We start from the raw sequence: 16,763 nt of genomic DNA, 5'->3' as shown, positions 1-16,763 counted from the left end.
TGAAAACGATCAATTTAACTTATCGAAAGAAAATAACCTGTCAGAAAAATTCCGAGTCAACTTACTGAAAAGTTTAATCTAACAATATACTTTCATATTACAGAATGAGCAAAAAACAATTTGCTGCAAAAGATTTCATAATTCTATAAACATTTTACAGAACTTTCAGAGTATCCTGACAGTTAAGACTTCAAGCCTTGTATAATGAGCACTAAAATACACACAAGTCAAATCAACACAAGTACACAACTTACATAATTCATTTATCATACTGCAGTATGTTTCCTCAAATTCAGAAATAAAAATAAGAATTTAAAATCCAATTAAAGTCTAGAGGTATGGTTTGTTTTGGTTTTTTTAAGAATTTGATTAGGTTATCAGTTCAAGAAGTCAGGGTATGGATATTGATTTTACTGGAAAATCTAAAGGCAAGTTTGGGTTTCTATGAAGCATCCAATACCTTTAAGTTTTCTTAAGTGAATTAAGCTAAGTATTTGTAATTGTAAATAGATTAACCCTAACTGAATAATGTCTAGGACATGTTTTAGCTAAAATGCACTGCATTTAACATACTAATGATTTTAAGTGAATTGCAATCCTTATACAAAATGTAAGTTGTATGAGCGACTGAAATTCAATTAAAAAAAGTAATTAAAAAAAGTCAGCAGGAGAAACAGATAAACATTTTGATGCAAAATGAAACTAATTCTCTCTTTACAGCTGTATATGAACATTCAAGAACCTGCTACAACTTACGTGCCTTTTCTTTTGGGGCTTTTTGTTTCCAGATGTCTACCTTGGCCATGCTCCTCAAACCATGTAATCTCTGATGAATACTTGTAACTCTGTACAATTACCTTGCCAGCAAACCACTAAATAGCATTTGATTGTAAAGCAAACTACCAACATATCTTGAAGCTAAGCAACTGATTTTGTATTGCGAGGTTAAGAAAGTGATTATCTATGCCAAATTATGCTGAAGTACTAGTTAGTTAATACTGTTTCCCTGCTGTTATATTTAAGTGTTTTCACATCCATTTTGTCACACTGAGCGAATTAGTAGAAACAGATATTTCTCTAGTTCAAAACTGAGCAACAATGATTATCCACAAAGTGTTTCAATCTGCTGCCAGTTATTGTTTTCGTAACATACAGAGGGAAGGAGACTGCTTTTCTTAAAACAAACCTCTCACCAAAAGCCTAGGGATGAAGGAACATGCAGTATACTGGAACACTGGAATGGAACCTAAGAAAAAGCACTTTTAATTAAAAGAACAAATATAGTGAAAATTGCATTGGGGTCTTAACTTCTTACCAATTTATTTATGATGATGCTCAGTCAGAAAAAAATGTAAGTTTAAAAAGCAACTCAGCTTGTTCAGCTTCAGGTTTGTTAAAATTTGGTATTAAACATTACTGCTCTATACTATAAGATTTTCATAATCATACTTCAAAATAGGAATTTTAACTTTCGTGAAAAAATTTAATTTATGTTCAGATTAATTTATAAAAATTTGCATCATTTAAAAAAGGAAAACATCAAAAGAATTCGGTCTCAATTAAAATCTGCTGAAAAGAAAGTCACAGCTGCATTAACCTCTCCATAGTCTATTAAATGCCTCAATAACTCAATGAATAGTTTATAAAAATATATTTTTACATTTTACTGGGGAATAACAGAGGTAGACAAAAGGAAAATACCAGTTTGAGTGTAATGCCGCACTTCAGAACAACATATTTTCATGGAAAAACAGCTTTTATTTTTGTAAGAATCCTAGTTAATAGGAAAGCCAGGAAAGCATTTGGTCTCAGTCTTTGTCGGTGCTCTGCTTCAGCATGAAGTCTAGCGGAAAAGGTGAAAAGACTTAACATCATGTTTGACTTTTGAAGCAAGCCAATCAAATTTGTACATCAATTGGAGAGAGGAAGGTTACTGCACATATAATGATTCTTTATTTTTCAAAGTCTTTTTTTCAAACACTAACACTAACCTTAATTTTTTATATTTGATACCATGATAAGGCTTCATAGAACTGTACAATATTTATACATTTGTCAATAGTTTCCCTATATCAGTTGCAATTCCACAGTAAAACAGGTGATTTAACTGCGTAGAGTGTTATATGACTAGGCTCTCAAAAAATAAAAGCTAACAAAACACAATAGTCTAACAGATCTAAAGCCTGGAGTCTAGAAGCTGGAAGAAAAAAAAAAAGGAGCACTGAAAGCAATACCCACCACACTAAATTACACTCTTCATATGCAAAATCTTCCAGCCCTCAAAGGTTTGTGGTGCTTATTACCAATAAAAATAACTAGGCAGAACCAACACAACCCAGAGATGTAATCTGAATATGCCACTACGTGCAGCTACAAACCAGGCAGTATTTCAGATTCCCTGAATTGTTCAAACACCTGTTTTGCTGAAGTGTACAATTCAAAAACTTGTGAAGATGAGAAAATTATCTTAGCTGGCAAGAGTTACAGCTCTTCTTTGTAATGCAACTCAAAATTGGAAATTTGTTATGCCAGCTTATAATGAGCCCCCAGACTTTTAAACCCAGAATCCAAATATCATCTCTGTTGTAAGACCAGATATTTTGTCACAAAAAGATATCATTTATAACCACAGTGGCAAGTGTTAACTTAGATGCTCTGGTTGGCATAGCCACCCATACATATTGATTACATATTAAAAAAACCAAACCAAAACAAAATAACCAAACAAATTTACGAGTACCATATAGGCTTCTGGAAAAAATATAGATGGTAATCTCAGAGCACAAAGTTTGAAAATACCAATTTTCAGAGTATTCTGAATACTTCAGGATGGAAATATAAGAATTAGCATCTATGGTTTCTTGCAATCCAATATGAATTAAAAAAATTCAAAAAAATCCTCCTTACAAATGTGCACTAGTAACCATCCGTATGAACAGTGAGCTATGAATTTAGCACCAACATTTTAATTGTTTAGTGACTAAACCCATATTCTTCTATCCTTAGGTATCACAATAATGGGATTCTAAATTAAGAATGACTATGCCCAGAACATCTCCCCCAAAGTTATTTTTGAAAGCCTGCCACTTATTAAGATATCTAAAGCTAGAATGTCTTCTAAATCCTCGCTTTTGGAAATACTTCTAAGAGGGCTAGCATTGGCTTTTTTCATACAAAAGAGTATTATTTGAAAGCGTATTTTCGCGTATTCTAACTTTTGCACAACAAATGTAGTTCAAGTTGCCAAAAGCCTTTAAATTTTATGAAATATGCGAGACCCTCCCCACTTTGAAGAGCACGTAGGGCTAAACTAAAATGTTGACAAGAACTCACATTCATCATTCTAACAAAGTTAAACAAAAACCTTTACTCTAATATTAAAGCAAAAACTAAACAAAGCCAACACATCAGTCAAAAGCCTATTTTGCATACCTACTGCATACAGACCATGAGAGTTTAAGATCAGTCTTATCTAATTATGGCCTAGAATGTGTGTGCTCATGCATTTCTAGTCTCCTTGACATAACTCCAGCCTCAACAGAAGATCTAAGCATCAACAGAAGATCTAAACAGGGGAAGAAAAAAATAATTTACTGAACGCTGTGATCTAATAATCTGTCTTCACTCAGTTTGCCTTATGTTGGCTATGGCAATGTTATTTGTTTTCCACTTCCTTAAAGTTTGCCACTTGGTACTACTCTTAACATTTGCTACTTAATGCATAGCAACACCTTATACATATCACAGCATCTGTTCCATAAAACGAGCCAAGTACTCAGGACAAGAATAATTTTTAAGGATAGTGAGTTCCAAGGGGTACAGGAAAATTAACAGTAAAATCCACCAATCTTGTAATAGCTTTGCATTACTTAAGTTACATATAGTTACATAAACATAAGGGTTGGAACATATTTCACACTTACATAGTGAAACACTGACAAGCATAGTTAGAACAAAAAAAGCCTGATGAGTTTTACTGCATTCTTGGCAACTTGAGTTACTTTACCTGAACAGCCAATTAATACAAACTTTTAGAACCTCATTAAATACTGCTATTAATGAAAACTTTAAAGCACACAGTTGATGACATTCTAATATGCATATATTCATGAGAATATTGTCTGCAGTCACCCTGAAGAAAGGGATAAACTCAAACATCACCCTAAAAACCATGCTTACATAAAGCATTAAAGATGTTATGTATCTGCTTCAACATCACTGCCTGCCAGGCTGCTGTCTGTAGATGGAGCACCGTCTTCATTAATGCCCTCACCATTATTCTCCCTCTTATGGGCTTCATCATTTACATCCTCCTTAGATGTGTCATTAACTTTTGAAGGCTGTCTGCCTTCAGGCAGTTTAACACTACTTGTTGCAGAATCTGAATCGGATGTAGTTTGCTGCTCCTTTGCATCAGGATCCTCTAAAAATGATCCCCACACTTTAAGCCTTTCTTCCCTTTCTCTTGCAGTCTCCTCCACCTATTAAAGACACGTTTATACACATCACAAAAGTCATACTTGTAAAAATGAATATTTACACAGATAAAGTTATACAAACATTTATATTGCAGTAATATCTCAAGACTTCTATAGGCCCTGTGGACTGTGAACTAATGATCTGTATATCCAGTGGCTAATCCTCTAAGTTGACATCTCCAACGCACAATTTTTAACATCGAACAGGTTCTTTAAATTTTTTGCTAAATTGAATAATTAAGGATGATTTTTTGGAGACGTCCTAGCAGTTTTTGAAGAGAAGCAAGATAGGGCATGAACACGCAGGGGGAGGGTACGAGGATAGGAACACCAAGCACTTCTCAAATTAAAACAGATTTACAGTTTGGAAGAAATATTTGATAAAATAGGACCATGAAAGGCTACCTGATAATCCGTTACACCATCCCATGTTTCAGCACTGAGCTGACGGCCACCAAACCACCTTCCATTTAGAGTTAGCTTGCACAGATCAGCTTCTGTTGCTTCTTTAAATGACACAGAAGCCACGCCATCGGGGTGTCGCTGTAAGGAAAGACAACTTTCATTTAATAGTTTTCAAAATAGCGTTTTCATTCCAACACCTTTTAGATTGTGTTACAAAATCAATCAGGATATAGCTCCATCCTGATCATACACAATCGTGTCTGAAAAATTCAATTTGCAAGTTTACACATTTTATTCTATGGGTAGACAGAACAGACTTTTTGAACACAGAAAACAAACGTTTCAGCTAGTTTAGCTACAAATAAACGTACTTATAAACTTTCAAACTTGTGACATACCCAAGTTATCAGGAAGAGTTAGAGTTTGTCTTCACATAGCCTGGTATAGATAGGTGCTTAGAAATTAATTTCCAAAACAGTTAATTTTAAAATACTGAAAGACTAGGTCAAGTTTCTATGAAATAAACACAAGAAACCAAATAAATGCTCCACTTATATTTAAAGAATCCTGAATGTTTTGCACATTTACACATTACATCAATTCTGCCAACACAACATGTAAAAAATACCTACATCAAATATGAGAACCTTCTTTACTTGACCAAACTTTTCACACTCTGTCCGCAGATCTTCTCTGATCTCATTTAGCACTAAGGGATCCTCCTGCAATGCAATCACATAGGATAAACTAAAAAGAAGCCCTTACTTCTTCCATTGTTATTTCTGCTCAATCACCAATGGAACACATCTGCTGGTCTATTAAAAGTTCATAAATTAAGTGTTTTTATGCTGCATTTTCAAAGCCACTTGGGAGTTGGTAGACAGCCCTTACTTGAATTTAATAAATGCTACTTATTAACAAGGCTATTTTGTGCTGGTTTCTCCATTCTAACGTAGTTAGTTGTCCTGGTTTCAGCTGGGATAGAGTTAACTGTCTTCCTAGTAGCTGGTATGGTGCTATGTTTTGAGTTCAGTATGTGAAGAATGTTGATAACACTGATGTTTTCAGTTGTTGCTAAGTAGTGTTTAGACTAAAGTCAAGGATTTTTCAGCTTCTCATGCCCAGCCAGCGAGAAAGCTGGAGGGGCACAAGAAGTTAGCACAGGACAGAGCCAGGGCAGCTGACCCAAACTGGCCAACAGGGTATTCCACACCATGTGACGTCCCATCTAGTATAGAAACTAGGGGTGGGGAATCGCTGCTCGGGGACTAGCTGGGTGTCGGTTGGCGGGTGGTGAGCAATTGCACTGCGCATCATTTGTACATTCCAATCCTTTTATTATTGCTGTTGTCATTTTATTAGTGTTATCATTATTAGTTTCTTCTTTTCTGTTCTATTAAACCGTTCTTATCTCAACCCACGGGTTTTGCTTCTTTTCCCGATTCTCTCCCCCATCCCACTGGGGGGGAAGTGAGTGAGCAGCTGCGTGGTGCTTAGTTGCTGGCTGGGGTTAAACCATGACATTAGTTTACTCCTCCTTCCATCCCAAAAAGGAATTCTTTCAGGATACACACAGTGAAAAAGGCCAATTTGAAAAATACATTTTTACCAACATCTTTCTTGCTTTTTGGAAATAGATGAATGAATTTTAAGCAGATGCTTGGCACAGGAAAAAGCCCTGCCCAGACAGTAAATTTAATTTTGCTGTCATCATCTTAGAATTTTGCTAAAATTCTTATGGCAGAAAGTTCAGACAATGTTAACTGTAACAGCACAATCCACAGTAGCAAACTGCACCTTCCTACCTCAAAGTCCTTTGGGTGAAACATATTCCTGATAATAACGATGCGCTCATGTCGCATTCGAGTTGCGCCATCTTTCTTCTCAGGCCTCCAATCCAGCTGTCTAATGAAATGAAGCAACAGTAAGAAGATATTGTTGCGGCTCTCTTCAGTTTCTACAAGTATTTGTTGAAAAAAAATCATTAATTCGGCATTTCTTGCAATCCATCAACTAAAACACGTATTTTGACACAAAGAGTTAAGTTATTCTTCTAAAAAATGCAATCATCACCCAGTTTTACCACTTCTTCTACAAAGCAGTTGAGGTTTTAAGGTACTTAAATGCTCATAGAGGGAATATAAATTATTTTTAAAATCAAAGCATTTTCTTAAACACTGAAAAATTAATCTTTAAGTTTTAATTCCTTCCTAATATCAGCTCAGATACAGGAACCAGCTGCTGCCAAGTATAATAAAAATGTCAATATTTTACCATTTTTTCCTAACTTATTTTGTAAAAAAAGGAGATCCACTATTCCCTTTGGTTAAATTTAACTGCTTTATTTAAACAAGCACGCAAGAACACCTTGAGTCTTACACAAGCATTGCTGCAAGATGTATTTTGTTCCACAGTGTACAGAGCCACTGCCACAACATAGCAATGTAACTCAGGGCATCTGTTCTAATGACTTTGCCTTCTCACGAAAAATGCTACTTCTCGTAGAAATGCCTACTTCATAACCTACTACAAAAAAAGGACACATTCACTTACACTGTAAAATCTCAAAATCTTGTATTTGGGGGGGGCAGGGGGGGGAACCTTGTTTAAGTTCCTTATTGTACCTGCTACTTTAACTGAAGAAAACTTGGATTTCCAATGGAGGTAGTTTTGCAAGTAAATTATGCTCTTCAACTCAAAAGGAACACCAACTGAGGTCAGTTTATTCACAGAAATTGCTGTCAAATGCAATTTCATTACTTTCATACTTCTCTCTCCATGCTGGAGATTTCTTACAGAAAGAACTGGCACTGTATCTTTGATGCTGATACATTTCAAGCTACTTTTGTTTGTAACTGATAAGATATCAAGTAGCCTTTGCTCCCTCTGCATTACTATTTAAAATGTTTAGTGGAATGCTGCTTCCATGAAAATATTAAGTCCTATATACTCAAACTTCTTTCTTCTTTAATCTGCCTCTTCCTGGTTCCAAAATGCAGAAAAACAATTTTTAAGTGACAAAAGCAATGAATCTAGGTACAATTAAAAAACCAGTATATTTTATACCAGAGAGACATGTCTGGGGGAATCTACAGCGATATTTTAGTATTTGGTCCTATGGAAGCTAGCATCTCTTGCCCTTTGCAACTAGCGAAGTATGGTACAAACAACATGCGGACAGCCAGAGTGTTATTACCTTATAAAAGTAAGCCTAGATATCATGACAGGACTTGCACACTCTCACACACTGAGAAAAAAAAAAAAAAAAAAAAAAAAAGTCTTTCATCTCCCCAGAGTTGTAATATTTTCTGCTACATCTGAAAGGACCTTGGTTCCCTATGTATTATTTTAATGTGTCAATCACAAAGAAGTTCATTATGTCAACATTTAATTTAGGAGTTCTTCCCCTCCAAATGTGTATTAAAGCTATTTCACTGTCAGGTAAGACTTCAATTTTTTGCGTAACTCTTAGAATTGCATTTGAAAGAAAGCAGTGTTTTACTAATAGCACTCAGAATTCAAACAATATTTTACTGAAATAAAAAATACAAACTTCTGCTGTTGAGACAACTTCTTCTTGTAGTCTTTACATTTCTTCTTCTTCTTGCTTGCATCATACTCCCCCTTCAGTTGAAACTTTGCAACTTCAACATGCAATTTATAGCCTCTAATTTCTGCCTCATCCAGAAGTCTCAATGCAAGTTGAACTGATTCTCTCTATTTGAAGATAAAACAGAGCACAAGCTTTAAAGCACATGGTACAGTCAAATTATTCCAATAACATTTAATTAAGAACATTGTGCTAAGAATCAATTCCCTTTCACAGAAAACCATAATGCCATATCTCTTCCAAGTCTCTTGACAAACAGCTGGCAATGCTTTCTTAATCAAAACCCAGTATTTCTTCACCACTGTTATTGCAGATTAATGCTCCCAAAAGCAATGGCATACACTTCATTCAAGTATGTCATAGAAAATAATCCGCAATGGTCAAGCAAGCTGATGAATTTAAAAGCAAAAATCAAAAAATTTCAGGGGGCTGGTTTTCTATAAAGCTTGTATCACTTTTCCAAGAACAGCAGATGTTGAGGCTCTTAAGCAATTTTTAACATTTTCCTAAAAGTCCTTTCAAGCGGAGACTGTCTTTATACTTTTGCACTAAACAGCCCTAACTACCAAAATTACAAAACTAGTATAGACTACAAAGCAGTTGATTTAGTACTGCCTGGTGCTTCTTGCAGAATTAAAGCAGATTGCACTTGCAAGCACTAACTTTGCAAATGATTCGCAAGTGAAACACATGAAGGAAATAGTACTGCAGCCTAAACTTTTATAGGTTAATATAGAAGACAAGAACAGTTCTGAACCTAACCACTTCTCAACTAAAAGCTGGAAATACAGGACTACCGTATGTTCCTTCCCATCTCATTATTTTTCTATTCTTGGCCACACTGTGGCATATTTTCAAAGAAAAAGGTGAAGAGGTCCCCCATTTTACCCCATAATCACTGGCAGCCAAGACAGAAAGGAACATGTAGAGACATGTTCACCAGGTATTATGGACATTTTCAGGGGGAGGGTGGAGGTGGATAAGAGGAACCGAATGAGGTGCACAAGCAGGTAAGGGGGTGTTTCTGGAATAAATCTCTAAAACAGACACCTAAATTCTAAGTTATACTTTAGATATTTCAATAATCTTCTGAATAGGATTCTGAAAACAGTGGCCACAAGTATCTTCAATGGGAAGGAAAACTGTGTTTCAGTGCACCACTGACCTTTAGATAGCAACAGAGGCCATCTCCTTTAAGATTTCCTTCCTTATCTTTATACAGTTTGATTTTGTGTTCTTCTGTCTGAGGATCTCGCATAATGATACCACATTTTGACATGACTTGTATAAATTCATCTTTTGTAATGTCTGGAGGTAAACCTGCAAAATAAATTAAAACAGAAGGCTTAAGTATGTTCCATTTTTTTTTAACCTCATTAGAACAAAAAACCCACAGTGTTTCTTTAAATGAAAGATATCAAACTTAAGGATGAAATTTTACATACATCGTAACAAACCACTGCCCTTGGGACCAATATTTTTGATACTTCCTTTTAAACTTTACTTCATACCAATATTTTGAAAATCCTTTTTGCTTTTTAATAGGTGTAACATACAGCAACATCTTTGCGCTCCCGAATACGCAGACCTAGAGCTTTAGTGCTACACATGATACCGACATTGCAGTGGACACAATGGTCTATGCAGATGTAACTATCCTGCCGAAGTTTTAAGTGCCACTGCACCTCTAGGGATTGGAGACAAAAAAAAACCCAACCTATAAACAGGTGACTATTCTCTCCACCCACAAATTTGACAAAATAGCAACTGATAACATATGGAGTTTTTAAAGTCTGAACTTTGAATTGAGGACAAGAAAAAAAAAAACAAAATGGAGGAGAAAGTTACATGAATGTTCCATGCTAGTTTGGCCTGGATGAAGATTTTTGAGAATTCAAGTGTGTGCATTTCTGTCACTGCTCAGAACCACTAAATGTACCTTTGTATATGCACCTAAAGATAACACCCTGACATCCAAAACAGGTAGAGAAATACCATAATAAATGCACAGATAGTTTCATTTGAGCTTCCCCATTAGTTGCTCATTCTATTCCCAGCTATTTTTTTTGTACTTACTGTTTCCTCTCTTTCTTATCTAAGAATTTAATTATGTATTTATAAAATCAAATAAAAATTGAAGATTAAACTATTAAGTGATGTATATAGTCAATGCACTACCTTATTATAAACTTGTTCTCATTATCCTATTCCTTAGGAGCTCGCAGAAATTGTTTTTCTTGGCTGTAGCTTACTTAAAAAAAACTTAGTGACATGGCTGACAGCTCACAGAACATCACATTTAAAACATAAAAGCATGGAATATGCCCCTTATATTACTTTCCCACATCTGCAATTTAAAGGTCAGAAAGACATTATGCAGTCAGGAACATACCGTTAAGTAGCTTGCAAGTGGCAGACTGAACAGATAATACTCGAAGTCAGCGAGACACATAACAAGTTTCTTTTACCATCTTCAGCTCAAAGTAGATAAATAAACAGTATTACTTACCAGTCACATAAACATTTGTGTTTCTGTCTTCTTCAACATGAAACCATCCTAAAAACAAGAGTTTTAATGCAGTTATGGCAATATATTAAACATGGGAACATACACTGATGTTCACATTCCATCAGATTTCTAAGAATTTTTGCTTGCTCATGGGAAAAAGCTCTGAACATGCCTTAATTTGCCTTTTTTTCCACCTTGTATATGGACTTAGGAGGATACCTATGAAGTACCATACAATTTTAAAACCATTCCGGCAATTTTCAGAACAACCCATACCTTTGCTGTACATGGTAACACTGAACAATTGCCAGTTTCCACTCAGTACTATAGAGGTTGCAGCCTACACAGAGGGAAACCCTTTGTCACTTACCTGGCTCAAGCTTCCGTTTCTCCGCTTTTTGTTTTGGATCTGTTTGTTGTGGTCCTTTCTCATTTGCTGATGGTTGTGTTCCTGATGTCTTAGAACTTACTGGTTGCTTACTTTCAGTTGCTGTGCCGGAAGCAGATGAACTGTCTTTATCATCTGCATGGAAGCCATAGTTGGCATGATACGTTGCCAGGAAATCTTCTGTTATCTGAAAGGAAATTAGGAAAATTAATCCAAGATTTTGAGAACTACAAATTCAGGTTTGAAAGTGTTCTAATGTTAGTTAGATGATGGACATTTTCTAATCCAGCAACACAGAAAATAACAGTATTTACAAAGATGATTGAAAAACAGTTTTAAAAGCCATACGCACAAGAAGAACCATCAGTTCAGACATTACCTGAACTATATTAACATACTAATTCCATACAGCACAAGAAGTTTTTAAACAAACTTTTCACAAGTTCTGCCTTTTTTCAAGCAAAGCTTTCTGCTTTCCACATAAATTGGACTTGCCTGAAGGACAGAAACTAAGCGCTCCTGACTGTGTTGAAGAGATAAAGTGACACTGAAGGTAAGCCAACAACTTATCCACAGATGGTAAATGGCTGACATTTGTAGGCATCTGCCTTTTCACAGAAACATTTTCAGAGATTACATATATTTGTGTTGATAGACAATAAATATTGCACTTAGACAGAGATGTATCTTAGCACACTGTTTATAAGGCCATACACTCTACTTTATATCCTACTAATAGATAAATAATTAGCTTGCTCTTTCCTAGAGAGAGACTATATTTGGGTAAAATATAAGATTGGCTACTATCTTTTAGAGACCAAAACAAAAAAAACCCCTATAAATTACACCCCGTATTTCCAGCCAGGTAAATTTTAATACTAGCCACTAGCAATAACATGCAAAGAGATAATACATCATAGCTGATTTTGCTAGCATCACTGCACTATGAAGTATTTTCTGAAGTTACACACTCTGAAATTATTTATTTCCAAAACTACGCCTTAACCTTTGAAAATTTTATCTCTGACCTGTGCTGCACTTGCTTCATCTGTATTCAAAAGGGTACAAAACTTAATGTCATTAAGCTATTGTAAGAGAGCAGCACAAGAGACAGTAGTAAGTGCCAATGATAATAATGCAATCTCATATCTTTCATAGTGATTTGAAGCTTGATGTTTCAACTCTAACTTTTTATTATGACAAATCAAAAATGCAGAATTGACAGCAACAGGCTTATCATGAATAACGCAAGATGCTGTGGAACCCCATATAACTTCAAAGTTTAGCATGAAATAGCTCCTACACTAAACAAGATTTGCAACACACCTCAATCAGGAATGTAAGTGGCTGCTCTTACAGACATGACATAACACAATGTCAAGAGAAAGGAAGAGTACAACCACCTTTAGCGAAGAAGAGGAGACTCCGTTCTAATCAGGTTCATTATATTTGACACTAGCAATCTTATCAAATCCTTAGTTTCACAGTTGATGAAATCCAGGGAATTAAGAAGCTTCTAAACTTTCTGGTGAACAATATTACTCTCTTTCATCAGAGAACCTACTGATAATTCAGTGATTAAACCTGCAACAACTAGCCACCTTCCTGCATTATTTTTCAACTTCAGGGGGAACCACATTCTCATGTAAATCTAATTTTATTCTTAGCAAATTACTTACCACGGAATGTGAAATTTTGCCAGTCAATAACAAAGACTTTTTTTCCCTAATATGCTATCATCCTACCATATATACCATTACAACTACTCCAATTTAAAATGTGTTTTTGCAAGCATAAAGGAATTTATACAAGTATAAAGGCTTTTACTGGAACTTATCTCACACCATGCCTGCATGGAAAACAAGCACTCACAGAATTTTTTACTTGGGGCTTCAATCCAGTTCTGGTGGAGAACATCACAGAAAGAGATCAGTTCTACCTCCACGCCCAGACAGTTGTACAGTTTGGGGCAATGAAGCTTATAGGAAAAGAAATACAATACTTCAGGACATGCTAGCATGTAATTAACTACTGGTCACACTGAAATGGAAAGGAATAGATTAACCAAATGAAGAACAGAAACCCTACGCTTGCAGAAGACATCCATCTGTTTTTTCATAGCAAGTGATGAAGGAAGGCAGATGAATTCAACATGCGATTTTGTGCTATGTCTGTGAAGGACTACAAAAAGTTGGTATCCATCAACATAGTACCATGGAAATAAAAATCATTAAATAATCCACGAGGCTGCAATCGCTTTTATTAAATATTTGACTGTCTCCAAATTTTTCTGAGGAATGTTGACAGTTAATATCATTAACTTTTCGCACTGCTTTGAAATATGCTTTAGTAGAAGTTCAGCAAACACTCTATTCCCAAAGTAGAGTAGCAGTGCAATACTAGTCTGTAGATGACAATTACTTAGACCAGTCAGAATATTTTAATCTTTTGTCAGAGAACAGAGATAAGGAATTTTATTACTGCTCACGGAGTGGAGAAAGAACTACAACTTCTGGCTCCTGCAGTCTCTTAAATCTATTTTGATACAACATTCTGTTGAATAATCATCAGCAAAATGAAGTAACCTGAGACATTACGGTATCTAGCGTGGTGACCTATCTATGACACACAGCGCTTCACGATGATTCTTTACCAACTTCTACTATACATAATATTTACTAATGAACTTTGCTGTTCCTGTATAATCTGTCCAACCCTTAATGTTATCTCCTCTCCAACACAGAAATTTGAGATAAGAAAGGCATTTAGGAAAGACCAATGCTCCTGAGAAGGACAGGTAAATTCAAAAAAAGAGGTGAGAAAGAGGGGAAGGAACTGTGAGAAAAAACAAGAACCCTGTTAGAAGTTACTGTGCTTACTGGATATAGCACTCCACAGGGAGCCAGGGATACTCAGTTCTCCACTGCTCCACTTTGTGACTCTGGATTTTTCACATGTTTTCACCCCTCCGTAAGCCATCTGCTACATGGACACCTTACTAGGTTTACACACATATAAACTTGGCACTACAGGCTTCATTCTCACTCAGATTCTCTGAATTGCAATGAATTCAGAGTCAGAAATAAGAACTGGCACATTACATTTATCAAGCATATGCTACAAAATGTCTTAATACTTCTAAATTAAGTAATTGCCCTCATTCACTGTTCTATAGCAACAAAACTACTATTTCACTTGCAGATCAGTAACTGGCTCAACACATTAAATCTATGTACTCTCTCACCTTGAAGAACCATGTTGTTATAGCAAGTTCATTTTTTATACTTGAAGTATTTAATAAAAAAAGCCAAGGTGAAAAACTGTAATCTATTCTGTGGAATGCCTCTAAGTCAATACACTTAATTTTCAAGTGCATTTCCAAGATCTAAGGAGAGGGAACAAGACATCTTTACACATGCATCGTTTTCAGATAATAGTAAAAGAAGGATATACTACTCCATTTTTATCTAGACCTCTTAACAGACTAGATCACTTCTTCACTGCCAACAGAAAGACAACACACAGCTACTGCGATAAAGAAACCTAAACATGTCAAAGGCAGCACCGATTCGTTAAGATCCATAAATACAACTGTGACTTCATGCCAGGCCCGAGCAGTTCTACAGATTCACAGCCAAGCAGAAAAGCCAACCTACAGCTCTTCGCAACAAAAAAGCAGAAAGCAGCCGGTAAGGTTACAGATGGAGACAATGCCAGCTGCCGTGGTCTCGCCTGTAAAAAAGAGCGTTTCAGTACTACAGAGACGTTGCAGCAGACATCTATTTGGCCGAATCCAGACAAGCCAGACACCTCCGTGGCGAAGAGGCCCAACATCAACTGCTTTTCATTCTCACCCTTCCTCGGGGAAACTTCGGTACGCCAAGGGGGAAAGAGCCGCCCCGCGCCCCCACGGAAAGACACCCCCCGAGGCTCCCCCACGGAGGGCCGCGGCCAGGCGAGGAGGCCGCTCCTCACAACGGGAAACGGGACACCGGGCGGGCCCGGCCGCCCGGCCGTCGTCAGGTAGCGCCGAGGCCCGCCCCGCACCCACCTTGGGGAACCAGGCCTTCTTCTCCCGGTCCCACTCGTAGGCGGCCCCATCGGCCGGGTCCACGTAGGTGAAGGGGTCGGACTCGCCCTCACCGCCGGGCTCGGCCTCGTACTGCTGCTGGAGCTGCAGCTGCCGGTAGAACTCCTCGTTCCCGTCCTCACCGCTCATCCTGGCCCGTTCGGCGGGCCTGGGCGGGGTGGGGTGGGGGAGACGCCCGCACCGGGCCTAGGCACCCACGACGCCGCCGCCGCCGCCTGAGGCGCCCGCTCGCCCCGCCCCGCCCCTCTCCTCTCAGCGGCGGAGCCGGCAGCACGCGGGCACGCGCAGCCGGGAGCGGCGGGCGGGCACGCGCGGACCCTCTCCGCCTCACGCGGCCGGTGACCGACCCAGAGCCCCGCAGCGCGCAGGAGCGGAAGTGACCCCTCGGTCGCGTACGGGTTGTTTTTCCCCACCTCCCGTCCCTATTCACGCCGCAGCCACTGAGCCGCCGGCTGGCTGATCACGTGGAGAGCGGCGAAGCCAATGGGAAGGAGGGAGGCCTCTTCCTGGAGAGGGCTGGGCGCTTGGGGCCGCACGGCAGGGGGCGGGGCCTGTTTTCCCGCCTCTGGGCGGGCCGAGGCCTGCAGGGATGGCGCAGCTTGAGGACGCCGGGGCTCGGGCCGGCCTGGGGCAAAGGCAGTCGCTCTCCTCGCTGCTCCAGACCGGCCTTGCCCCTTTCCCTTAGGCTGCAGCTCTGTTTCAACGCCGGCAGGGCCTTGGGATGAGGGCGGCTGGCCCTGAGGCCCTAGGCTTGAAGACCCTTCTGGGCCTGCTGTGGGCTGGGAGCCGTGCCTAGATGGGCCTTGCATGGAAACTGTAGCAGTTATATGATAAAAGCCTGCTAAGGGGCATGAAGCACTGGAAGTACTTCCTCCTGCAGTACTTTACCCTATTGTGCCTTGGACAGCACTGAACTGTCAAGCTGCTGCTGTCAGTTCTGGTGCAGTGCCACTAGGTAGCCATCATCTGTCACTGACACTGAAAGTCTGTTTTCATATCCTACTAGAGGCAAAGACAAAAACAAAAAGAGGTAGGTGAGACGAAAATAGCTTACTAAATGTCAAAAAAACACATGGGTTCTTGCTCCTTCTTTGGCACAGGTTTCTGGTGCAAATGGTTTGAACGATTGAGCCTCCTGGGGAGAAGGGGCTGCTGTTCGGGTCTACCCAGGCAGCACAAGTATCTGCTTTCCACAGGACAGGGGTGTGACAGGCTGAGGGTGTCCAGCTACAGCTGTTGCGCTCCCTTCAGAAAGGGTTGATATGTTGGTACAATGCAAGCTA

General features: G+C 38.5%; 1 protein-coding gene across 1 annotated transcript; it reads right to left on the bottom strand.

Annotated features, from left to right (window-relative positions):
- Positions 1–49: 49 nt before the first annotated feature.
- Positions 50–15,737, bottom strand: HTATSF1 (HIV-1 Tat specific factor 1). Its single transcript, XM_052813254.1, has 9 exons — positions 15,442–15,737; positions 11,373–11,577; positions 11,003–11,050; positions 9,659–9,813; positions 8,437–8,600; positions 6,689–6,788; positions 5,516–5,605; positions 4,884–5,021; positions 50–4,481 (listed from the first exon to the last, which is right to left on the bottom strand). The coding sequence occupies exons 1-9, from the start codon at positions 15,607–15,609 to the stop codon at positions 4,197–4,199; spliced, it is 1,353 nt and encodes a 450-aa protein (XP_052669214.1). The 5' UTR covers positions 15,610–15,737; the 3' UTR covers positions 50–4,196.
- Between the last annotated feature and the right edge of the window lie 1,026 nt (positions 15,738–16,763).

The sequence above is a fragment of the Harpia harpyja genome, chromosome 18 (genome assembly GCF_026419915.1).
Source record: "Harpia harpyja isolate bHarHar1 chromosome 18, bHarHar1 primary haplotype, whole genome shotgun sequence".
NCBI classification, from domain to species: domain Eukaryota; kingdom Metazoa; phylum Chordata; class Aves; order Accipitriformes; family Accipitridae; genus Harpia; species Harpia harpyja.
This window is presented reverse-complemented; position numbering and strand designations above follow the sequence as displayed.

Excerpts from the sequence above, each read along its gene's own strand:
- HTATSF1 (XM_052813254.1), bottom strand. The coding sequence starts at position 15,609 with ATGAGCGGTGAGGACGGGAACGAGGAGTTCTACCGGCAGCTGCAGCTC. Across the intron at positions 9,814-11,002 it reads CACAAATGTTTATGTGACTG|GTTTACCTCCAGACATTACA; the intron begins GTAAGTAATACT and ends TTTATTTTGCAG. Across the intron at positions 5,606-6,688 it reads TTCACCCAAAGGACTTTGAG|GAGGATCCCTTAGTGCTAAA; the intron begins GTAGGAAGGTGC and ends ATTGCATTGCAG.